We start from the raw sequence: 26,525 nt of genomic DNA on the forward strand, positions 1-26,525 counted from the left end.
TTTTCTTTTAATTTGCTACTTAACCATATATGTTTAAAATTTCCAGGCTCCCAATAATCAGGTTAAATATGAGATTGTGGGAGGCACAGGTGTCGGATTTTTCTTAATCCACCCAGACAAGGGTAATGTCATCCTTATCAAGAGTGTCAAGGCTATACAGAGGTTTTTCACAGTAAGTTGTTTGATTGGTTTATGGTATATGAATTGTAGTTAACTTATAGATAGATGTTATTCAAGTACTTTTCACAAAATCATAACAGAAATGTGTGTATATCTGTCTCTGTGTGTATGTACATGCATATGTGGAAGTGTATGTGAGTATACCTATATGTGTTGTGTCTGTATTTCTGTGTGCATGTATAGATCAAATGTTTTGACATTTCGTATATTCTCTTCACAGCTGATGATTGAAGCTAGAGATTTGGGTGTACCGTCCCGGTTTTCCAAAGTCACATTAGAGGTGACCATTCTGTTTGACCCGACACAGCTGACGTTCACTGCGGCTAACTATAATGTCTCCATCAGTGAGAACATACCAGTGAACAACGTCATCACAACAGTCATGGCTCAGCCTGCTGTGAGTTTTTACACATTTCTTCATTTTAGTTGTAATTTCTTTCAGATATATTTATAAACTTCCTGCATTACATGATTTACTCTATTCTGATTGGACGACATCGCAGAATAAAATTAATGTTATCCTTTGATAAACCTCAGAAAATTATTTCATTACGGCAGCTGGGACGTCATTACATAAAATGGCCATGGAAAGGATGTTAGAAGTTGATTTATGTGTATTTTAACTAAATATGGTGTGCTCAGGTGCATGTGTATGAAGTTTATTAGGTGTGAGGGCTAGACTGTGGCAAAGAAAGTTTATAATGGGATTAAGACATGCTTCCCTGAAAAATGTATTTGAAATAAAAGAAAACGTTTTTTCGTTAAGTGGTAGAGGGTTTGACAAGAACTGTTTGTCCCGTTTGTGAATTTATTAATTAATTTATCAATTTACACAAACTGTATAAAATCACATAGCATATCAAAGCAATTTTGTAGTAAAAACCTCAGAAAATTATGTCATTACATCAACTAGGATGTCATTAAGTAAAACAGGTGATGGGAAGAATGATAGATTTATGAATTATGTGTATTTTTATCTAAATAAATTGTGTTGTTTGTAATTATAAGAATTGTTGGTAATTTTGTTTCGAATTTATCGATGTATAACTGTCAAAAATATAGTTTAAAATCAGTTTGCAGTGCTATGCGATTTTATACAATTTGTATATATATAATTGCACAGAAAAAGAAAGCCTCAGATTGTTTAAGACACTTTTGATGTCTCAGCCAGATAAAGAATTACTCTTAGTAAGTAAACTTTCACAACTTCAATATCACTGTAATATGCTTTTTCAATATGTAGTCAGTTTAATTATGATTTTTTTTTTATCATTATTACAGGTGGATGTTATGTACACAGTTAAGGGTCTTGGAACTGCTCCTAATTATTTCAGTATTGACAAAACATCAGGAGATGTCTGGATAAAGACACTACTTATATCAGACCCTGCTCAGGGCTCATTCTATCAGGTAATGAGCGAGTGAGTAAGTGAGTGAGTGAGTGAAAAACAGAATGAATTAATTAATTGATAAACAAATAAAGTAATGTTTAATGATGCCGTAGCTCAAAAAATATATCAGCTATTTGTTGTCAAACAAAGGTATATAATCAAGTAATATAATCCAGATAAAATAAACATTTGGCTTAAAACAACTGTAGACGATTAAAGTACTGTACAAAGTAGTTGAATTAGGTGAAAATTAAGTGCATGCAAATGGTATAGCTAGTAAGGGGGATCCAGAATGATCCAAACTCGCATTGATTCAATGAATTGTGAAGAATATTTTTTAATGCTTTAATTAGTCATGTCAAATCTGTACCGGCCATGATGGTGTCGTGGTTAAGCCATCGGACTACAGGCTGGTAGGTACAGGGTTCCCAGCCCAGTACCGGCTCCAACCCAGATGGGTAAGTGTAAGGCCACTACACCCTCTTCTTTCTCACTAACCACTAACCAACTAACAACTAACCCACTGTTCTGGACAGACAGCCCAGATAGCTGAGTGTTTGCCCAGGATAGTGTGCTTGATATATTGGATATAAGCATGAAAAAAAGTTGAAATGAATGTCAAATCTATAGTTGATTGCAGAGACCATGGGCCTCCATTTCAGTATGTTTAAAATGTAAGAAAGAAAGGAAAGAAATGTTTTATTTAACGATGCACTCAACACATTTTATTTACGGTTATATGGCGTCAGACATGGTTAAGGACCACACAGATTTTGAGAGGAAACCCGCTGTCGCCACTACATGGGCTACTCTTCCGATTGGCAGCAAGGGATCTTTTATTTGCGCTTCCCACAGGCAGGATAGCACAAACCATGGCCTTTGTTGAAACAGTTATGGATCACTGGTCGGTGCAAGTGGTTTACACCTACCCATTGAGCCTTGCGGAGCACTCACTCAGGGTTTGGAGTCGGTATCTGGATTAAAAATCCCATGCCTCGACTGGGATCCGAACCCAGTACCTACCAGCCTGTAGACCGATGGCCTGCCACGATGCCACTGAGGCCGGTAGAATGTAAGAGGAGTTATGATAATAATATTAATTCTTAGCATCAGTTCCCTCCTCAGTGTACAACCTAAGTTATAAATACATAGTTCGTTGGATTTTTTTTTAAACTTGATTTAGTATGCATATTACAATATCTCATTCCAGCCAGTGCACCACGACTGGTATACCAAAGGCCATGGTATGTGCTATCCTGTGTGTGATGGTACATATAAAAGATTCTTTGCTACTAATAGAAAGTTGTAGCGGGTTTCCTCTCTAAGACTATATGTCAAAATTACCAAATGTTTGACATCCAATAGCTGATTATTAATAAATCAATGTGTCGTTAAATAAACCAATTCTTTTTTTATTATTACAATATTTGTTTTCCAGCTTCTTGTGATTGCCGAGAGAAATGGCATCACCACACAGACAGCCTCCTGTGTGGTGAGTATTTCTGTGACACGCAATGAGTATGGACCGGTGTTTGAGCACACATCGTACAACCTGACCATTTCAGACACAACACAAGTAGGCAGTCTTCTACAAACTCTCCAGGCAACTGATCAAGATGGAGTAAGTAAAAAATCTAATTAACTGATTTTCATCTTAAAGGTACCATTTTATAATTACAATTGTCATTATTTTTACATTTATATGTTATAAATTAATATCAAAATTGTAAAGAGTTGTATTTAGTATGACTGCATTTCTGTACTATCATGTCATAACAGATCCTATGAAATTGGTGAAGCCATAAATTATGGCAAGTTCACTGTCAATAGCTAGATAGGGCCAACAGAGACAGTTGTGTTGCACAAAGATACGGAACTTGTTGGTAACATCTGCCTGGCATAACATTACGGAATGTTCACCCCAAATGAATGTGTCATTTCATCCATTGAAGAATCTTTAATAAAAATTTGTTAAACACTAGTAAAGTAAATTATTTAATTCTGGTTTTTTATGTGTTATGATCAGGAATAATGTTTTCATTTTAAGGCAAAAATTACTAAATATTTTGATGGGAAGCTGACATTATGCAATTCCAAGAGATCGCACCTTGGAAACACTTTATTTGTATTTACAAATATTTAAATAACAGTGTTGTTTGGGGTTTTTTTGTGGGGGTCTTTTTGTTTACATTGTACTCAGTCCAGTTCAGTTCCATTTATTTACTTATTTATTTAACACTGTTATTATTAAATTTAATGTGCATGTGTTTGTTTCTTGAAGGATCAGATTGAATATGTGTTGGTAGGTGAAAAACCGCATAGCGATTTCTTCTTCATCAGCCCAAGAGATGGAGCTCTATCATTAAAGAAGAGCCTAAGGGAGACCAAAATTGATCAGTTTGAAGTAAGAACTTTAAGTACATCCTTGATTGTATGTTCTTTTTGTGTGTCCTAAGAGTATTATTATAACTTTAAAAAATTAATTCCTGTATCAATGTAGAATTAGATAGCAAAATTGAGAAATATGGTACAATAATATAGGCTTAACTCAATATGATTTTTCGTGTGATATTAACCAAATTAGAAAATATGGTTCTAAACATTGTTTTACCATCTTTTACCCTATATTAGTATTCAATTAAATAATAATTAAATAGTGTAACAATTTTTTTTAGTTAAAATAAACTTATTGTCAGCTTGTAAAGTAGCTTATTGAAATTGTTTAGGTATTATGTGGTAGATAATTCTTAAAATTTTCATATAATAGTTAATTCTTCAACATATTTTATATCCATTTACTAAAAATAATGTTTTAAACTTAAAAAGATAATTGCTTTTGTGCAATTTCTAACCAAATAACTTACATTGTTCAATATATTTGGGTGTTTTGTATATAGTTTGTCAATAAAAATTAAATTATTTCCAGTTTTCTGTTGAGGCTAGTGACATGCAGCCTCAGGTAAAGACATCAAATGCTAAGATCATCATTATCATTGTGCGAGATATGAAGGTTCCAGAGTTTTTACGCTTGCCATACGTAGTTAACATCCGTGAAGATGTTGCCAATAGAAGCAGTGTGTTTAACCTTGGGGCTACTGATATAGATCTTGTGGTAAGTGTGTTACATTTTTATGAAAGAACATACCAGTATTTAATTTTGTTTTTACATTTTAAATCCTAACCACTTGAGATATGAGTGGTGGGAGAAGGACGGAGAGAGGGAGGGAGAGAGAGAGAGAGAGAGAGAGAGAGAGAGAGAGAGAGAGAGAGAGAGAGTGAGTGAGTGAGTGAGTGAGTGAGTGAGTGAGTGAGTGAGTGAGTGAGTGAGTGAGATGTTTATTGACACCCTAGCACAAAAAATGCATCAGCTATTGGGTGTCAAACTACAGTAAATACAAAAATAATATGATGATAACCATCAATATAAAAAGTCAACAGTTAGTTTAGTTTCAGAGTAATAGTTTGGTTACTTTCGGTATGTGTAAGAAGTTTACTGTATACTCTTGAATATATCAAAGTTCAGTTGTATTTGGTATGTGTGACAAGTTTACTGTATACTCTTAAATATCTGACTAACTTCCAGAGTTCAGTTATATTTTGTATGTGTGACAAGTTTACTGTATATTGTTAATAATATGAATGAACAGAAATGTGTTTATACACAGGTGCAGATCCAGGAGGAGGGTTGCTTTGGTGCACATCCCCATTAAATTCTGAAATACCTAAAACAATCCAGTAGTTATTGAATGTATAATTATAATCTGTTCCAGTTTTTTCAGTCAAAGGATGTAATATGTTGGTTGATGGCTGTTTCTAAGATTGTCTTTTAACAAAAGTTTGACATTCATGGAACTATGAACCACAGAAATGTTTTTACAGACTGTAAATGGCATAGTGTTTCTTTGGTATATACTTCCATGAACATAAAAAAATTGTCATGTTAAATTTTTATAATTCCAAGTGTATAACTATTGTATCAATATAAAATTTTATCAAATAACACCATAAATACCACCGTAAGTAGTGCATGCTTGAAGCTATGAAAGTCAGTTTTTTTAAAGTCACATAATATCATTTGGACCAATCGAAGCATTTATAACAAAAAAGTATTTTATAAATTGGAATATATATATATATATATATATATATATATATAATGCATGTTAGTATATGTTAGAAAACTTTCAGTTATGCAGCTTTAAAAATGTGCCTCTGATTCCAGTTATAACAGATTAGGTCATATATTTGTATGTAGTATCACTGCTGAATGGTGCTTCTACTTAAAATTCACCAATTACACATGATTTTCAATTCATTAAGAGAAAACATTTTTCTGTGTGTTTTACTACAGGGAGAACTGACATTTGAGATGGATGGAACTGGAATAGCTGAAGCATTTTTCCAGGTTGTACCTGGTCCTGTTGCAAACCCCCGTGAAGCTAGTGTTGTTGTCACTGCAGCAGACATGCTCTATAAGCATTATAGCCAGATATACATGGTAAATCGATATTGTTTCCAGTTAAAATGTTTAAGCCTATGCTGATTGTTATTTAAGATGAACTAATTCATCAGATTTGCTTAGCAAGTTAATTTTACTAGAAACTCAAACAAAAATGTTGTTAAAATACCTGACAGTGTGAAATAAATGAATATCACTGGACATAGCTTTATTTAATAAGTTCATTGAGAAGACAATACAGCATTTTATTTTTAAACCTTTGAACAATGGATGATGTATTCATCTTAATAGAGTTTGTTAATATGTATTTTGGTGTTCATGCATTTATAATCTGGGCCCCATTCCAAGAAGTGATCTTAACGCTAAGATCACCTTAAATGCAAAACTACCTAATTCACTTAAGATGATCTTAGTGCCAAGATCGCTTCATGGAACGGGGCCCAGGACATTAACATAGTTTTGTAAGAATAGTCACACTTTAGCATAATTACCTCAAATCTTATGATTCTCTCTATCAATTATTTAATTTAATATTTATTAATTTAATATGTTATGATGTAAGGATGTCCAAATTATAAACACACGTGCAGACAATTTCATTTTAACATGTTCCATTAGTACTCCAAAGGCTTTAGGGATGTTGAGAGTTTTTGCTAGAAAATGTATATTCACATTTTGATCACCTCTGTTTAGCTGAAAGTTGTCATTTTTGACTCTGCCTACCCGGAGACCCGAACAACAACTGAGATAACAATCAACGTAGAAAGAAACCTGAATGCTCCAAGGTTCCTCAGACCTCGTTATGAGGTCACTATTGAAGCAAATCAGGAACTGGGAGTTCCATTCTATAACATCAGTGCTTCAGATTTCGATGGTGTAAGTGCTATTTTACAAACTACTACACTATATATTTAAAATATGTATTCATCTTGCACTAGTACTAGTTGTTTTAAATCATACTCCAATGAACCTAAAAGAAATAACTATTAAATTTAAAACGTATGGTACGAGGTCCAATTTTCATCAAGATTCACTTTTTGTCTGTGCACTACTAATAATGATAACTCTCACATAATACTTCTGGGTGATCTCAAACCATGAAAATAAAGTTAAAAAAACATTGTGAAAAATGTGTTTCAAACAGATAAGTTATGATATAAATGATTATACAATTGAATATTTACCAAGTTTTCACTAATCCCAAAAAATCGCCATCAAATAAAATAAATAACGTATGACAAAGTTTCATCATTCACATGTCGAAAGATCTGATGTCATCAGATACAGTTTTAAAGATGCAATATACAAACATATTTGATTTTTAGTAGCCGACAAAAGTATCTGTAATACATACAAATTCTTTGTTTTCTCACCATTCTGATTGAGTGAGTGAGTGAAAGCTTTTACACGTGTGTGTATACCACGAAGGTTTCACGCACGCCTGTCACAGGCTTAATCTCTGACTTTCGCCACTGACTAAGTCCGGGCCAGGAGGGTGGAGAGGTAAGTTTGAGGTGGGCAGAATTTGGAATAAAACATTTAGTGGGCGGTCAAAGACCTAAGTCCTAAAATCCTAACGACATTCTACACTTCTACACATGTCTGGACTAAGAATTTAAATCCAAAGATTTTTTGACTGCTCAGCCTAAAAGGTTTTAAGGTGATTTGAGCAATTGATAAATAAACATATTTAAACATAAGAATTTTGAGCCGTGGCCGAAAAATTTTAAAGTCCAACTAAGCCCAAAAAGGAGGACTCATAGCGAAGTGATGGACTGTTCAGGTCTGAAGTTGGGGAGTCCTTCAGTCAACATGGCGATGTTTCTGTTGATGGCTCCTGGATAGATGTCCAGCAGTACCATCTTCAAGATGCGGTGGATGGTTGTGTTGGGCCTGTACAGTCCATCCTGCTGTGCCGTCACGTAGAGTTGGTCCGAGTGAAGGGCTCCTTGTAGCTGGTACTTCCCTTGTCCAGTTGGAAGTTGGCACCAATGATCTTCTCTCCAAGGTCTCTTGATTAGAGCACTATCGGTAAAGTCGCCGTAGACTGCTCTTCGGTATTTAGCTCATAAAATGATAATATCACAGTTCACAACAGCACTAGGGGTGAAATGTGCGATTTCATAAAGGACCACTCATAACAAAGGTGAATATTTTTGACCACAAAGAACATGTTTCAATAGCGTGTATGTCCACCATGTGCAAGTATGCAAGCATGGACCCGACGTCAGACAGATTTCCATCAATGACAATAAGGTCTGTCCGCTGTTGGCCACAGATACCGCCCCAAACCACCACAGATCCGCCACCAAACGGTTCAGTCTCCTGAACACAGCACGGAGCTGTTCTCTCTCCTGCACGTCGGTATATCCGAGTCCTGCCATCAGCTCTGAATAACTGGAACCTGCTCTCATCAGAAAAGAGTACACGTTGCCAGTTCCGCTGTTGCCAACGTCGAAACTGATGTGCCCAGCATAAACGTCGAAGTCGATGTTGCCTCGTCAATGTCATCCCTCTGTATGGTCGATAGGCCCTGATACCATGCTGTCATAGTCAACGACGTACAGTGTGACGACTGATGACATGTCCAAGGCCAGTCGCTGCAGATAACATCATAGTGAGGAATCTGTTACGTAAGTGTAAGATGCGGAGATAGCAGTCCTCGTTGGTTGTTGTGACATGGGGTCTTCCACTTCATGGTCTGTCTGCAGTCCTGCCAGTCACCCTGTAACGCTGTATCAACCTGGTGATTGTCAATTTTGTGCAATTCAGGATTCTTGCCACATGGGCATAACTCGCACCCAACTGCACCATACCAATAGCTCTCTCTCTTTCTTCAGCAGTTAGCCTTGCCATGTTCTCTGGTGTTTTATTGTTGACTGAACCATGTTCTAAGCAATGGCACCCTTTTTTACACCCTTATGTGCACGAGTATCATGTTTCTCGTGCAGTATAAATTTGATGAATAAACTCATTTTGCACGTGCGGCATCGCCCAAACGCAGCAATGTGCGACTATTCGTCATTGATTGCATTATAACGAACAATACTGGAACCTACATGTATCTAACCTTCCATGAACGTGTATTGTGTTTATTAATCATAAAAATAATTGGTATACTTTCTTTTGATCGTCAGTTTACATTTTTAAACAATAAGAATTAATTACCCAAATCACTGAACAATATTTAATTTTATTGGAGTGTCCTTGACCCATCAATTCGAGTCCCAAGTGGTGATTTCTACTTATGTCATAATCATTTCTGACTTTAATTTTGTTGATCTATTGTGGAAATAAAGGATAAAGGACCACACTTTAAAATTGGTAAAGCTTTCTTTATTATTGTTGTCATGGTGGGTAGTAATAATGGTGTATACGTTTCGCCTGGATGGATAGTGAATACTCTAGGATACATATTAACTAATAATAACAGAAAGAAATTCATATTTTATTTTGAATTCTTTTCTCTTCATTTTTTTTTTTTTGCTCTTGAACAATAATGCTCAAAAGTATAAAGTACATATACATGTATAATTTGATATAATCAGATGTGTCATTCCCTAACATAATTTTTACATTCATGCAGAAATTAACAAACTTGCCTGCAATACTAGGGCTAAATTAATAACACAAATTTTAATACATGTATATACTAAAAATAATTTGTGTTTGTGTTTTAGGACTCTGTTATTTACAGTATTGAGGGAGATAATTTGGCCAAGCAGTTTTACAGCATTCATCCATTTACTGGAGAGATATTTCTCAAGCAGTCACTGTTGTCAGGAAACCAGGACACTGACACAGTAAGTAACTTACAAACAAACAAGGAAAGTAATATTTTACCTTGATATTGCATTACTCTGAAAACATTTTTGAATTTGTAAATATCACACATCATTTAAGTATAACATTTTTCATTATTTTTCAATATTTCTGCCAAGTTACTAATTTATTGATGTGGCTGTCCTTATTGGAAATTATTAAAAGATCCCAAGTGTATACCATGACATAATGACATACCATTGCTTTTAATAGTAACATTTTTAACTTCCCGTGTTACTGTTCAACTGCTGAGATTTCATTTTTCATTTCAAAGTTTTATACTATTTGTGATTGAAGTTTAGGAATGAAAAATTAATTTCCAAAATGTTATCCATTTATATAATTTTGAGGAAAACATAGTTTTGCTGTGACATGACACTTGAGGCACAGTTTTAACATCCTGGTCAATGGGGCATTGATATTGTTTAGACAAAAACTATTTTCATATTGCTGAGTTGTACTAATATCGGTATATCTTTACTGCTAATTCTAAAATATGGAAATTGGCATATATCGTGTTTTAGAAATGAATTCTTCAAATATTCTTATTCTTTAGTATACAGCTACATAGTGATTCTCTATATGTAATTAAAGACATCACTGTAGTTATAATATTAATTAACCCAAATGTGTATTTTTTTTCCAGATACAGCTACAGGCTACTGATAATAGAATTCCAGAAAAAACAGGAACTGCTCTTGTTTTGGTAACAATCAACCGAGATCGATATGCTCCTGAATTTTTACGACAGCCATACCAAAAAAACATCTATGTTGGAGATGATGTTGGGATCACTGTAATACAGCTTTCTACTACAGATCGAGATTTGAGGGTGTGTAAACACTGACTGGCTCATAACATTTACTGGCAATGTTAGTCCTGTAGGTAACATGTGGGCTGGGGTTGCTTATGCTATTCCCACCTACTCACTTGAAGATCACAAATTGTAGCTTTTTTTAAGTCTGTTATATATGTATTTTAAAAAAATCCTGAAAATTGCTTTTTAGAACATTGCTATTTTATTCACTTTATGCTTAGAAATTGTGTTTGAGGTTATCCAAAGAGGAACATTTTATGGGGTGCATGCATGTTCCCACCATCTTAAATAGTTTTTTGGGTTTTTTTAAAGAGAGATTGTAGCACATTGTCTGTATATCAGTAACTATGTAAGTAACCAATAAAACAAGAAACATTTACATTTTATAATAATAACTTTTGTATGAGATATGGCTTTTGGTTATGCAGTGTGTGTCTCTCTCTCTGTTGCTCTCTCCCTCTCCCTCTCTTTCTCTTTCTTTCTCTCTCTCTCCCTCCCTCCCCTCCCTCCCTCCCTCCCTCCCTCTCTCTCTCTCTCTCTCTCTCTCTCTCTCTCTCTCTCTCTCTCTCTCTCTCTCTCTCTCTCTCTCTCTCTCTCTCTCTCTCTCTCTCTCTCTCTCTCTCTCTCAGCTAGTGCACCATGACTGGTATATCTATAGGATGGTGCATATAAAAGATCCCTTGCTACTAATGCAAACATATCAGGTTTCCTCTAAGAATGTATGTCAAAATTAACAAATGCTTGACATCCAATAGCCAATGATTAATAAATTGATGTGCTCTAGTGGTGTTGTTAAACAAAACAAACAAACTGTCTCTGTCTCTCTTTAGATCTTTTAAGTTTTAAAATTGTCTTAAAAATCTGAATGACAAAACAGTAATACATGAACAGGACTATATCTCTGCACAGATGAATTAACGACACCCCAGCACAAAAAATACATCGGCTGTTGGTTGTCAAACTATGGTAATGTATCTCTGCACGATGCACTTGAATGTGGATTAGACTAAGTACCGGGTAGTGGTTGATTCCATGAATCTGTATCTAGTGCCTTATAAAATCTGTTTGCAGGGTTCATTAATGTACAATGTGATTGGGAAGTATCCAGCACCCTCTTTCTTCTCTGTTCACAATACGTCAGGTCAGGTGACAATCTCAAAGAGACTGACACAAGATAATTTAGAACGAAATATTTATGAGGTAAGACAATATTTTTATAAGTAGTTGTTAATTAAATTGCAAGTTATTGTGTTTAACAATTAGAATGAAGGGTTAGTTTTATGTTTTTACTATAACTGTCCATGGTTTGTGGAATTAAGGCATGCTGGAAGGAGAAATTAAAAACTCAGTACATTTGATAATATTTTGTTATTCTTGAAGAAGAATTATTAATGTAATGATTGGAAAAATATGCACCTTAGCAAATGTGTGAGTTATTATTTTAAATCCATACATGTCAGAACAAAAACATATATTATAATAGTATTATAATAATAATAATAATAAATTCTTTATTTAGTGAGGGTAACTCGGCAAAAGCTAATCTTCCCTGAGGCCCTCCGGTACCAACAGTACACAATTACAATACATACATTTACGAACAAATAGAAAATATCTACATGGCATAAAACATATGTACAAATGGTATTATTTTAACAAATATTGGAGTCTAGAATTGGATATTAATTATGTTTCCTTAACTGTCAAATAATCTGCAGTTATTTCTTTTCAGCTGCATGTTTCAGTGTATGATGACTTCTATCCTGAGAATATAGCGACAGCCACAGTAACAATCAATGTGAATCGTAACCCCAGTGCGCCTACATGCACTCCGCAGGCTATCTCAGCTGTACTGTCAGAAAGCTCTCCAGTCGGATACGTCATTGGTGATGTCAATGCTACAGACAGTGACGGGGTGGGTGGTTTATTCAGAGGATAATAGTCTGTAAACATATTTCTTTTTCTCCCATAGACACACACACTGTATTAAGCAACAACATGTATATTAAACTGCCATCATTTCTAATGCTATTGGAGCCATCTACTACAGAATTACTCTTTTACTAAGCACCCACATGTGTCAGAGTGTACTGTTTGATAATTCTGTCTTGTTCATTTAATTCAGATGAAAATGATATTTCAAGGCAGTGAAAAATACAAAGAAGTGCCTTTTTAATTGACAATTGCCCAATGGCATTTAGTTTTGCTGGAGAGGTCCTCCAATTAGCTTATTATTACCACCTCTCCCAAATTATTTTAGATTAGGTGTTATTTGTGTTTCTATTCAAATAGGGGTGAGATCTAGCCTAGTGGTAAAGTGCTCGTTTGATGCGCGGTTGCTTTGGGATCGATCCCTGTCAATGGGCCCATTGGGCTATTTCTCGCTCCATCCAGTGCACCATGACTGGTACATCAAAGGCTGTGGTATGTGCTATCCTGTCTATGGGGTAATGCATATAACCGATCCCTTGCTGCTAACTGAAAAGTGTAGCCTATGAAGTGGGGACAGCGGGTTTCCTCCCTCAATATCTGTGTGGTCCTTAACCATATGTCCAACACCATATAACCGTAAATAAAATGTGTTGAGTGCATCATTAAATAAGTATAAGTGTGTAATTTATTATTTTATAGAGGGGCAGGATCTAGTTCAGGTGGTAGAACACTCACCTTAGGTGTGTGGGTCATGGGATCAAACCCCCTCAGTGGACCCATTCTCTGAGTTCTTCCTGCACAAACCAGTGCTGTACAACTCCTATATCAAACACAATGGTATGTGCTGTTCTGTCTGTGGGATATAAAATAGCCCTTGCTGCTAATGGAAAAATGTAGTTGGTTTCCTCTAAGACTATATATCACAATTATCAAATGTTTTACATCCAATAACTAATGATTAATACATAAATATGATTTAGTGGTGTTGTTAAAATGAGCTTTAACTTTTATTCTTTTCTAAAATATTTTAATGTGGTTTGTTTTTTATTTTCTTTGCAGGATGTGATAACATACAAGATCATCTCATCAACTCAGGAAACTTTTAAGTACTTTTTTGTTGACTCATCTAATGGCCTTGTAGTCTTGAAACAACCATTATCGCCGGATTTCAGTCGAAAGTTATTCTCCGTATGTACTTCATGTTTGTAAAGTGTACTTTATATACTCCAAGTATACTCTATTTTAAAAAACATAGAAATTATTTTCATAGTACCTTTTAAGCTATTTTATAGCACTAATTCATGGTTTGTCAATTAATTAATTGCTGGCAAACCTTTCCTAATAAATATTTTTAATTGTTGTCAAATTTCTGTAAACAGTTTGTCTATAAAGAAATTTCTAAATAAGCATGCTACATCAGTGAAATTAGCTAATAAAGGAATATATTCAAAATATATTAGGTCTACTTTATTACAGAAAATTGAGAAAGGATTTTTAATTTTCAAAGCCATTGTAAAGATGAATATTCAACCTGCTGTGAATAGTTTACCTCTCTGAATGCCTTCTCTTTAAACCTGATTCTGGTGATACATTGATTTTTAAACCATTCACAGTTCAGCATTGAAGCCAGTGATGGAGGTTTCCCCACACCTCAGGTCTGTTCCACAGGGGTAGCAGTATCCGTAACAAAAGATGAACCGCCGTACTTCATGCGTCTTCCTTATCAAAGGGACATTTTTGAATATGTCGACGTTGGATCCACAGTTTATGTTGTTAGTGCAGCAGATAAAGACCAGAGGGTTAGTGTTTTGAATGATTCCAGGCTGTTTATTGAGTTTCAGTTTTAAATATCATTAAAAAACTAAGAAAGAAAGAAAAAGAATTTAAAAATTATAAATAAATATATATATAAACCAACATGTGGTAATGAATCCGTTATGAAGTTAGCCTGTTTGTTATAAGCCTGTGTTTGTACTAGTCATTGTTTGGCCACCACAGAGCAGTACCTACAAGGCTTGATCATAGATGAAGTTGTGCATCATTCATTTCTGTGGATGTCTTGGTGTCTTCCTGTCCTGGATGAAGGAGCCGACATAAGTCGACACCTGTGCCCATGACAGGTGTGTGTTAAACAGCTTGCTCTAAATGTGCATGTTAAGTCCTGTGACCTGACCTGGGCCCATATTTTCAAAGCAATTTTAGCCTACGAAATCATAAAATTATCGTAAGCTATGACATCACTATGGCATGTGCTGTAGTGATATCACACCCTACGATGGTTTTACGATTTCGTAGCGCTGAGAGAGCTTCGAAAATATGGGCCCAGACCTGGTGTCTGAAAGGTTTCACTCAGTATATGAAACAGATAAATGCTGCAGGTTCAAATCCTGCCACTTTGTATTTCATGAGAGAGAGAAAATATTTTGATACAGATGATATTTGATAGTTAAAAACTATTGTGGTGCCTATTTTCACAATGATAATCCAGCAGTTTTATATATATAAAATGTTTCTTTATGTATTTAATTAACAGGGCTCATTGGTATACAGTTTGATCGGAGATTACAGAGCTTCATACTTCTTCAAGGTCAGCAACAGCACAGGGGAGATAACTGTTGCTCACAGCATCAGAGAAGACTACTTTGAAAAATATACGGTTTGGTTCAATTAGTTTTCTGTTTTCTTTTTATATGCTTGTCTTTGATGGTCATATTATGGTTTGGTGTTATCTGTTAATCCATGTATACATCTGTCCATAAACTTAGTTTTCGGAGCATATATTTCTTACGCTGAATACCATAACTAGGTCACCATGACCTACTTTTTTGGCACATTAAAGAAAATCTTTGTTCGAGCTATTAATTTAGAATCATTAAACCATACATGCAAGTATCATAATTAGGTCATTGCAATCTACTTTTGACGGGTGTATCATGGATCAGGGCTAGCTCTGACATTCGACAAATTTGCCAATTGCGAATTTTGAAAGAAGTTGACAAATTTTATTTTAGTTTGGCGAAATAATTTCATGTAATAATTGACATTTTTAGAAAATAACTGACAATTTCTTAAGTTTAATAGACAATATGGAGAATTGTTTTGCTCACTCGGAGCTAGCCCTGATGGTAGTGTTGTTCATGGTTAGTATTGTACTATACAGTGGATCCTTTATTCCTTTATTACATACCCTACTTGAAAAATTAAATCTATTAATAATCGAGCCATGTATGTTTCCGTGTTTATGCTTAAATTAAAACAAGAGATGTAACCCTCTGAAATAAACAAATTATTTTTAAAACATGTTAATGATTCCACAGCTTTAAACAGACACAAAGCATAACTCATTTGGTATTATAATTTTTGTTTAGTGTAACCTGTTTTGCTGCGCTGTGAATCTTTGAATGGACATTCAGTTCAGTTTGTCAAAATTAACTACACTGTGTCATTCCAACTCCAAACTACAAATGTAGGTGTCGATCTATGCATACTCTCATGTCATGTTAGTCACCTACTGGTCCAAAGTCTCTGTCATTATAGTACGTCTGTCTGACTGTCTGCCCGTGTGGCCCACATAGAGTTTTCCAGACTTTTTTTTTACAATGTCTCAAAGTACTGACCTGAAATTTTGTATATAGCTTTATTATGTACTGCTGTAGATCAAGTTTGACATTCATGGTGATTTACCCATATATGACACAGTTATGTCCCTTGAATGTTAGAGATACACAAATTTTTTGGCCCGGTAGGGGACATGATTTGCTTTAGCAGTACTCTGAGACTCAAAATGCTTGTTTTGTCAGCATTTAAGACACACATATCTAAAATAAATACATGATAATTACCTTTCAAAAAAATGTGGCTTATTTAGTTACCTTTATTTTTGCAGCTCCGTGTGACAGCTTATGACTCTGGATCCCCTGCTAAGACAGCCACTGCAACTGTGGCACTGAATGTCCTGCGTAACTTGGGGGTACCAGCCTGGAACATGCCCAAGTGTGAGGCCACTGTGGAGGAGCTAACTCAAATTGGAACCATTGTTTTGAACACCACTGCTACAGATTCAGACGGGGTATTTCATGATTGTTTTAAAATATTTGTTTAAAATTGCAGGGCTTGCTCTGGCAGTCACCAGATTAGCCAATTGCAAATTTTAAAAACAATTGGCAAATTTTATTTTAAGTTGGCGAAATAATTTTACTATATTTTATTAGAAAATAACTGATTTTCTGCTATTTTTGAAGTTTAATAGATAATTTGGCAAAACTTTATGTTCACCCAGAGCTAGCCTTGTTTATTGTTCTTTTCTTTGATCATATTCAAACCTATATACTATCTCACATTTGAATATGTCCTCAGGAGATTAAGGCCATAAGCACATTTTATTAACTAAACATGGTATATCATTTGTTTAATTGTATACAGTATGTAACATCATCAGATTCTTGTGGAGAGGGATTTAGATATGCCTACTGCCTGTTTGCCAATCCACTTTATTGAATAAATATTGTTTAAAAAAAAATATCTATGGAAAATTTACGTATTATTTATTTAAAACTTAATTTAATTACACTAAGTTTATAACTTCATATTTGCATTAGTGCCTTAATTATTTACTACTTTCTGTTTTCAAAGGATATTATCAAGTACTCACTTGATGATAGTTTCCAAACAACCAGTCTCAAGTTCTTTGCAGTCAACTCTTACACTGGCAGTATCACCATAACGAAGCATCTTACCAAGGATGTTCAGTCAAGTGAACAGTATTTGGTGAGTAGTATACTGGCCTCAGTGGCGTTGTGGTTAGGCCATCGGTCTACAGGCTGGTAGGTACTGGGTTCGGATCCCAGTCGAGGCATGGGATTTTTAATCCAGATACCGACTCCAAACCCTGAGTGAGTGCTTCGCAAGGCTCAATGGGTAGGTGTAAACTACTTGCACAAACCAGTGATCCATAACTGGTTCAACATGGTTTGTGCTATCCTGCCTGTGGGAAGTGCAAATAAAAGATCCCTTGCTGCAAATTGGAAAGAGTAGCCCATGTAGTGGCGACAGCGGGTTTCCTCTCAAAATCTGTGTGGTCCTTAACCATATGTCTGACGCCATATAACCATATATAAAATGTGTTGAGTGCGTCATTAAATAAAACATTTCTTTTTTCTTTGGTGAGTAGTTGTCATTGACAAACTAGTTCAACATGTTTATTTAACATCTATGCACGCAAATATTTAAAATAATTTTTAGTTTTAAATTTTCAAAACCTTACAGGAATGCTACAATTTTACAGAGTCAAATATATCACCTTTTGTTTTTTTGAGAGTACAGCTAGAAGAAAAAGCCATTGATCATGTTTATTTCTGCTTTCCATTATTTATATTATTATCATTTGCATTATTGATTCTTGATCTGAAAATATTATGTTGTACTGTATTTATTAAATAATGAGTGGGACGTAGCCCAGTGGTAAAGCGCTTGCATAGTGCGCAGTCGGTTTGGGATCGATCCCCATCGGTGGGCCCATTGGACTATTTCTTGTTCCAGCCAGTGCACCACTACTGGTATATTAAAGGCCATTGTATGTGCTATGCTGTCTGTGGGATAGTACATATAAAAGGTAAACACTGTTCCGTGCTTCATAAAAAAAATTAATAAATTGGCATATGCTATCATATTAGTGAGAAAATATATATAACAAATCTGGTAATCAAGTAGCTCTGTTATGACATTCTGTAGATTAAATGGCTGCTGATTAAAGTCATGCTGGGCTGACAATTTTTTTTAACAAATTACTTAATAAAAATTACAGCAGATTTATCCTGCAAGTACATCATATTAATACAGTAAAATCTTGTTATCGACTGTCTCATTTTAGTTGAAGATTCATGCCAGTGACCAAAGAACTAATGCACAGACCGCTACAGCAACTTGCACAATTAATGTTTTAAGAAACAAGGCAAAACCACAATTCAGGAATACTCCATACCGGCTTCAGATTTCAGAAAACACAGCGGTGAACACTTCTCTATTGTCAGTTATTGCAGTAGATGATGATTTAAGGGTGAGTTGTTAAAATATATTACAGAGTCAAACTTCAATATCTCCATGTTATAGGTTTGAACCAAGCAGCTTTAGATCATGGTGGGTCATGGTAAACATAGTAGTTTTGGAGGTATCATGGTCAAGTGAGATAAGTCGAAAAATAATGACATTTGACTGTATGTGTTATATTACTTATTGTGATTTTTATTATAAATATGTCATTTCCTCGTTTAAACAATATTTGTGGCATTAGCCTATATTAAGGCATCTCCCAACATTTTACAATATCAGTGTTTTAGAAATAATATAACAAATCATAATAGTTGTAACTTGTTCCAGTCTTCATTTCCTGATAATGAGTGTTGCTTATTGAGTCAAAACAACTCTTTATTGGGTAATCATTTTAAAAGAATTTGTGCATAAATATTACATGAGAACTACATAAATCGGTGCTGTAAAATGAACTAGATGCATAGAGTAAACAAACACTATAGTCTGTTATCAGTTTTAGAATTTACCTTAGGTTGAGTATGAAGATGGTATTTCTGTCAATTTACATTAACAACTGCCATTGTGTGTATCTTGTTCTAATTCTTCATTTTAAAGGGAAAGATAGTCTATGAAGTGATTGGAGAAAATCTAGCACCATATTTCTTCCATATTGACCCGAATCCATCGTCAGGTGGATCACAGATCGTTCTACAGACCAGTCTCCTGACAGTTAAATCTACGTCACGGTTTACAGTGAGTTATTACATTGTACTAACATGTCACTACCTTTATTCATAAAATATTTTGGGATTTTTAATGATCAAATATCTCACAGCATATCAATTCAGATATTGTTAAAATTTATTTTACACATATCTATTTATTTTTAATTGATTTCATTACTTCATGTTTTCATGAAAGTATTGTGCTATAGATTAATATGGAGTTTTCAAATTTTGCATTATCAGTCTTTTCTACATATTATTAATAGGTTTAAATAGGTTATGATACCCACATAGACATATCCATTTGGATTAAACTTTTATCATTTATGAAATCTCATGCATCTCTGCTGTAATAAAACATCCTTGTTATTTTTTTCACAGCTACTGCTAAAAGCATTTGACAGTGTCTATCCAGATGACTTTGAAACCGAGACGGTAGAGATTGATGTTTCTCGGAATGAGTACGGCCCAGTCTTCACTGATAGTCCCTACCGAGCTGTTATTGATGAGGAAGTCAGTATTGGAACACATGTGTTCACCATTAATGCTACAGATAAAAATATAAATGTAAGTAGTCAAGTAATTAACTCTAAGTACTTAACTCTCTGTATGTGATGGTGGGACGTAGCCCTTAACTCTCTGTATGTGGGGTGGGACGTAGCCCTTAACTCTCTGTATGTGGGGTGGGACGTAGCCCTTAACTCTTTGTATGTGGGGTGGGACGTAGCCCTTAACTCTCTGTATGTGGGGTGGGACGTAGCCCTTAACTCTCTGTATGTGATGGTGGGACGTAGCCCTTAACTCTCTGTATGTGGGGTGGGACGTAGCCCTTAACTCTCTGTATGTGATGGTGGGACGTAGCCCTTAACTCTCTGTATGTGGGATGGGACGTAGCCCTTAACTCTCTGTATGTGGGGTGGGACGTAGCCCTTAACTCTCTGTATGTGATGGTGGGACGTAGCCCTTAACTCTCTGTATGTGGGGTGGGACGTAGCCCTTAACTCTCTGTATGTGGGGTGGGACGTAGCCCTTAACTCTCTGTATGTGATGGTGGGACGTAGCCCTTAACTCTCTGTATGTGGGGTGGGACGTAGCCCTTAACTCTCTGTATGTGATGGTGGGACGTAGCCCTTAACTCTTTGTATGTGGGGTGGGACGTAGCCCTTAACTCTCTGTATGTGGGGTGGGACGTAGCCCTTAACTCTCTGTATGTGATGGTGTGACGTAGCCCTTAACTCTCTGTATGTGATGGTGGGACGTAGCCCTTAACTCTCTGTATGTGGGGTGGGACGTAGCCCTTAACTCTCTGTATGTGGGGTGGGACGTAGCCCTTAACTCTCTGTATGTGATGGTGGGACGTAGCCCTAACTCTCTGTATGTGGGGTGGGACGTAGCCCTTAACTCTCTGTATGTGGGGTGGGACGTAGCCCTTAACTCTCTGTATGTGATGGTGGGACGTAGCCCTTAACTCTCTGTATGTGGGGTGGGACGTAGCCCTTAACTCTCTGTATGTGGGGTGGGACGTAGCCCTTAACTCTCTGTATGTGATGGTGGGACGTAGCCCTTAACTCTCTGTATGTGGGGTGGGACGTAGCCCTTAACTCTCTGTATGTGGGGTGGGACGTAGCCCTTAACTCTCTGTATGTGATGGTGGGACGTAGCCCTTAACTCTCTGTATGTGATGGTGTGACGTAGCCCAGTGGTAAAGCATTCACTTGATGCACAGTCTGTCTGGGATCGATCCTCGTCGGTGGACCCATTGGGCTATTTCTCATTCCAGCCAGTGCTCCACAACTGGTGTAACAAAGGCCATGGTATGTACTATCCTGTCTGTGGGATGGTGCATATAAAAGATCCCTTGCTGCTAATCAAAAAGAGTAGCCCATGAAGTGGCGACAGCGGGTTTCCTCTTTCAATACCTGTATGGTCCTTAACTATATGTCTGATGCCATATAACCGTAAATAAAATGTGTTGAGTGCATTGTTAAATAAAGCATTTCCTTCCTCTGTATGTAACCAGGGTAATTCATAGACATACGACATACGTTATCTGTCTCCTTCTGACCCAGCTGTTGGAAATTTACACATTCAGACAAATAGTTCAACTTTTTTTATAATAAAAACCAAAAACACTGTATGTTTCATCTATTTTTAAAAACTTACATGGTCAAAGTTTTTAGTACCAACACTCCATATCAAGTTACATATTGTCATTGAGCGAACAGGCTTGAACCCATTATGTGTGCATTAGTTTTTATCATAGGCGTATGGGCTCCCATTTTTGTAGGGAGGCAGGCTGGCTTTTGCCCGAATTAAACGAACATGCCCGAATCTGGATAACAACATTTATTTATATAAGCATTACTACCAAACAAATCCCTATACATTTTCCCATGGATTACAACTAATTTTGTGGGTAGAATAATGAAAATACAAGGTTAAAAAGGTCTCATTTTGCTGAATATCTCTACCATTTTGGCCTGAATTTGAGGATTTGCTCCACCACCAGGAGGGCAGTTGACCCTCTGCCTCCCTGTCGCGTACACTTATTGTTTTTATTAATGTAAATAAATGCTGCTTGCATCGTCTTTGGGGTTTGTTAAAAAGACTATAAGATGGATTTGCTGAGATGGGTATACAACGATTTTAATGGGGTTTGACTATTTCTTCAGTTGGTAAATATAGGTTTTAAATCTAATGAATTTGTTATCAACACAGTAAAATGTAAATATGCAGATAACTACCAGTTAAATGATGATTTCTTATGTATTGGTTTGTTAGGACCACATTCAGTTCTATGCAGTGGGAGAACCAGAAACAGTCGACATATTTAGTCTGAATCCAGACACAGGATCAGTAACAGTGGCCAAGTCATTGACAGATATGAAGAAAACTCTTTATAAGGTAATCATGCGGCAAATGTCTTACTAGCTGTCTCTCTTTTTTTATCATAGTCTAAATGTAACCTTTTCCAAAGAAATTTCCCAAAATTAAGAGCAGTGCATTTAACTGAAGTAAATTATTTATTCTAACCAGCTATTCATTTAAAAACTTTACAGATAAACTAAGTTGAAATCTTTGGAAATTATGAAAATGTTTTGAGCGTTTATATTGGCATTTTGAAGTTGTCTCCTATTTGGAGCAGGATCTAGCTCAGTTGGTAGAACACTCGCCTGAGGTGCTTTGTTCACTGGAATGAACTCCTGAGGTGCTTTGTTCACTGGAATGAACTCCTTAGGTGCTTTGTTCACTGGAATGAACTCTGAGGTGCTTTGTTCACTGGAATGAACTCCCATGGTGGACCCATTCTTGGATTGGGGTTTTTCTTGTTCCACCAGTGCTCCATGACTGGTATTTTAAAGGGTATGGTGTGTGCTGTCCTGTCATATTAAAGATTCCTTTCTGCCAATGGAAAAAATGTAGCAGGCTTTCTTGAAGAGTCAGAGTTATCAAATGTTTGACGTCCAATAGCTGATGTTTCATACAACAGTGTACTGTAGTAGTGTTGTTAAACAGAACAAGCTTTGAGGCACTTAAATTACTATTATACAGACATTCCTTTCCTTGACTTTCATTCAGTTAATATTACTATGATATGGTTGGTATGATTGATGATACATGGCTCCTTTGCTATTATCTTGATCTATATACCATAAAAAAATATCCTGATTATCATAGAATATTATATGTTTTAGATTCAGATAGCATTCAAATTTATTATTTAACATGTCCAATATTATACAGTCAGGGAGCAGGATTTAGCTCTGTCGGTTGAGTGTTCGCTTGAGGTACTTGTGTCACAGGATTGAACCACCTCAGTGGATTCATTCAACTGATTGGAGTTTTCTCATTCCAACCAGTGCACCACAACTGGTCAAAGGCTTTCCTGTCTATGGGGAAGTGCATATAAAAGATCCCTTGCAGCATTAGGAAAAATGTAGTGGGTTTCCTCTGATGACTACGAGACAGAATTACCATATCTTTGACATCCAATAGCCGATGATAATTAATCAGTGTGTTCTAGTGGTGTTGTTAAACAAAACAAACGTCTCATTATATATCCAGATGAACATCAATGCAACAGACAATGGCATTCCCAAGCAGTGGGCAACGACTGATGCTTATATCACAGTGATGAGGGATGAGTTTTCCCCTGTGTTCACAGAATTCTATCAGACTCGTATCGGTGAAAACTCAGCTGTCAGAACTGACATTCTCAAAGTACGAGCATCTGATCAAGATCTGAAGGTATTGTTTAAACATTAATTGGTATTATAATTATTAGTGGTCATCATTGAATGAAGTACATAGAGATGGTAGTTGTATCTGTTGAATAAATGATATTTATGTTCAGCAGGATGCACATACAGTGGAATTACTCTAAACTGGACACGCATGAAACTGAGTAAAAAGTCTGGCTTTAAGGGGTATACGGTTAGAGAAGTTATGTACTCTACAGGTATTTACAAAGGTGCAGTGAAAAATGTCTGTGGGTTTTTTTAGGGAATTCCAGTTTTCAAAGTGTCTGATTTTGAGTTTCAATGTACATAATTAAAATTTTTTACTTTATTATCCCAGTGGGAACTCATAACCGAGGAAATAAAAATCGTAATTTTTCAGTGAGAAGTTATTTTGCATTGGTGTAACGTACAATATTATTGGACGATTTGGGGTTTATAAACCAATGACGTTGTCAGTACTAAATATGAGATAATCAAGCTTTGGCAGACATATCCATTGATGTTACATAGTTTAAAGAGTTTGCATTTACATTTCTTAGTTTTTATTGTTATATTTGTAATAAAATGTTATTTTAATACAGTTCATTACAGAACAATAAATAGAACTTTGGTTTTCAAAAATTATCTGTGAATATAAATAAAATACAAAGTTATAGCAATACTCGGAACAGTATGTAAAGTGGATATTGAAAATAAAAGCTTGTATTGAAAAAAAACCGCTGAAGTTACTAAAACATGTGACAAGTAAAAATTGTTTCACTTGGGACATAAATTTTATAATAACTGGTAACTCGATTATTATCCTCTATTTCAGAGCTGACTATAAAAGATGGCACTGTATGACAGGTGGCAGCATGATCATGTTAACAGTAACACTGTGTTATAATTTCAGGGTGTGATACAGTATGTCAATGTGGGACAGTACCCAGCTGATAGCTTTTTTGAAATTGACCAGTCATCTGGACAGATTGTTCTTGAACGCAACCTCAAGCAGGACTATGCCAGGAGGAAGCAATATTTGGTAAAAGAGAATTTTAGAAACTGTTCAATCTTAATATTGCTAGTTAAATTAGTGAGAATTTGAAGTGACACTGGTGCCATGTGATTTTATTTTATATGGTAATAAAACAAGATCTCAGACATAGATCTATATTTTTTAGGCAGGGACCCCCATTCATTTTGCTTTTGTATAAGGTGAAGAGTCTTTTTTTTTTCATAAACAGTACACATCTATTTTACCTTATTGCTATGGATCCCACCTATTACAAAAATCCTATATATGCACCTGGATCTAAACACAAAAAGACTAGACTAGAGTTTTAACTCCAAATGGCACTATATTATATATAATTGTATCATTATTTTAATTTTGAATGTTGCACCAAATAATGAAATGTCTCTATCACTGAACAGTTCATTGTTGAGGCCTATGACAGCAAGCGACCCAAACGCAGAGGAACAGCTACAGTGACCATCAATGTAATCCGGAACCCAACTCCTCCATTGTGGAGACTGCCATTCTACACAACTACAATACCTGAAGACCACCCACTGTTTACACCAGTAATAAATGTAACTGCTGAAGACCGAGATCCTGGAGTAAGTTCACCTTGATGTTTGTATTAAAAATACGTGAACTGACAGTGACTAAAATATTATAGTCCTTTACTACAAGCTATTTATTTCTGAGCCAATTGTTTTCTAAATTGCACACAAAAATATACTGATGGAAAGAAATAAGGGAACACATCGAATTGTAGACTAAATTTAATTCACTGTAATGTATGTATTTCATACCAAGTTGTAATATGGGATTGAATGTCTGTAGTGTTGAATGAGCTGCCTATATGTTCCCAGTCTTTCTAAAAGGTTTGCCCAGACAGGCCTTCACTGAAAAATGGAGACTTATTAATACAGATATTTATTAATTATTACATAATGGAATTCATAGCTGCATATCCCTTATGGTCCTAATGAGGTTTATCTTGAAGCAATTTAAAGGTCATTAAAGGCTTTTCTTCTGACACCCACATGTCATATACTGCAGTTGATTTTCATGGATAAATTTTTTTGTGTAAATGCAATTTTTCAGGATTCCATTAGATACAGTATTGATAATGAATCTGTACAGAGAGATATGAATTCAGGACCCGCTGAGTATTTCTATGTGGATACAGAATCTGGTGTAATTGGCCTGAGGAAAACTTTACTGGGAACAAGCATTAGAGAACTTTTAGTGAGTATGATACAGCCTCTCAGCAATCACATCACAGAGCTGACAAAATATAATTCTTAGCGTTAGCGCTAATATTGTGGCATTGGCTAATGTTTCGGAAATAATAACGCTGACATCACTTGTTGTTTTTCGCGCTTATTCGTTTTGTTCTTTTTTAAATACCTTTTTCATTCTGATTGTCATGGTCACATTCAAAAAACAAATATCAGTTAAGTTTGGCATAAATGACATTTAGATTGTACAGCTTTAACTTTTTATTATCTTCTTTGCTTTTCATATGGTTGTTAAAAAGTCTTATCCTTTATGAAATTATATGTTATAATTTTTAAAATGTGTGACTAAAATATGTGTGTAAGTAGATAAGTAAGTGTAATTGTCAGTGTGTTTGTGTGTCTATGTATCCACTAGGTATACTTTAATGTAGCCCAAATTGCTACTTAATATTTTCATTGCCATGTTTTAGTCATTACATGTCCATTTATATTATGTAATAAAATGTAGACTGCAACCAGCTTTTTTACGATTTGTTGGTTCATATATCACTGTGATACCGGTGTCTTTTGTGCTTTTCTATGAAATATTGTTTATTTGTACTTTGTTATGAAATAGTGTTCATCTGTGCTTTGCTATAAAATATTGTTTATTTGTGCTGTTATGAAATATTGTTTATTTGTGCTTTGTTATGAAATAGTGTT

At 35.5% G+C, this 26,525-nt stretch overlaps 1 protein-coding gene across 2 annotated transcripts in view; it reads left to right on the forward strand.

The window, feature by feature from the left end:
* LOC121378881 overlaps window positions 1-26,525 on the forward strand; it is a 141,887-nt gene that overhangs the window by 80,346 nt on the left and 35,016 nt on the right. For both annotated transcript variants that reach the window (XM_041507238.1, XM_041507237.1), the window contains exons 80-104: window positions 47-172; window positions 401-577; window positions 1,462-1,590; window positions 3,010-3,192; window positions 3,853-3,975; window positions 4,498-4,683; window positions 5,923-6,069; window positions 6,724-6,906; window positions 9,711-9,833; window positions 10,499-10,684; window positions 11,741-11,869; window positions 12,402-12,584; window positions 13,661-13,789; window positions 14,215-14,400; window positions 15,135-15,257; window positions 16,488-16,670; window positions 17,234-17,368; window positions 18,471-18,656; window positions 19,244-19,381; window positions 19,735-19,920; window positions 22,135-22,257; window positions 23,419-23,601; window positions 24,487-24,615; window positions 25,008-25,193; window positions 25,687-25,830. In XM_041507238.1, the coding sequence (XP_041363172.1) occupies window positions 47-172; window positions 401-577; window positions 1,462-1,590; window positions 3,010-3,192; window positions 3,853-3,975; window positions 4,498-4,683; window positions 5,923-6,069; window positions 6,724-6,906; window positions 9,711-9,833; window positions 10,499-10,684; window positions 11,741-11,869; window positions 12,402-12,584; window positions 13,661-13,789; window positions 14,215-14,400; window positions 15,135-15,257; window positions 16,488-16,670; window positions 17,234-17,368; window positions 18,471-18,656; window positions 19,244-19,381; window positions 19,735-19,920; window positions 22,135-22,257; window positions 23,419-23,601; window positions 24,487-24,615; window positions 25,008-25,193; window positions 25,687-25,830 (3,906 nt within the window). The remainder of the gene's footprint in view (window positions 1-46; window positions 173-400; window positions 578-1,461; window positions 1,591-3,009; window positions 3,193-3,852; window positions 3,976-4,497; window positions 4,684-5,922; window positions 6,070-6,723; window positions 6,907-9,710; window positions 9,834-10,498; window positions 10,685-11,740; window positions 11,870-12,401; window positions 12,585-13,660; window positions 13,790-14,214; window positions 14,401-15,134; window positions 15,258-16,487; window positions 16,671-17,233; window positions 17,369-18,470; window positions 18,657-19,243; window positions 19,382-19,734; window positions 19,921-22,134; window positions 22,258-23,418; window positions 23,602-24,486; window positions 24,616-25,007; window positions 25,194-25,686; window positions 25,831-26,525) is intronic.

The sequence above is a fragment of the Gigantopelta aegis genome, chromosome 8 (genome assembly GCF_016097555.1).
Source record: "Gigantopelta aegis isolate Gae_Host chromosome 8, Gae_host_genome, whole genome shotgun sequence".
Taxonomy (NCBI): Eukaryota; Metazoa; Mollusca; class Gastropoda; order Neomphalida; family Peltospiridae; genus Gigantopelta; species Gigantopelta aegis.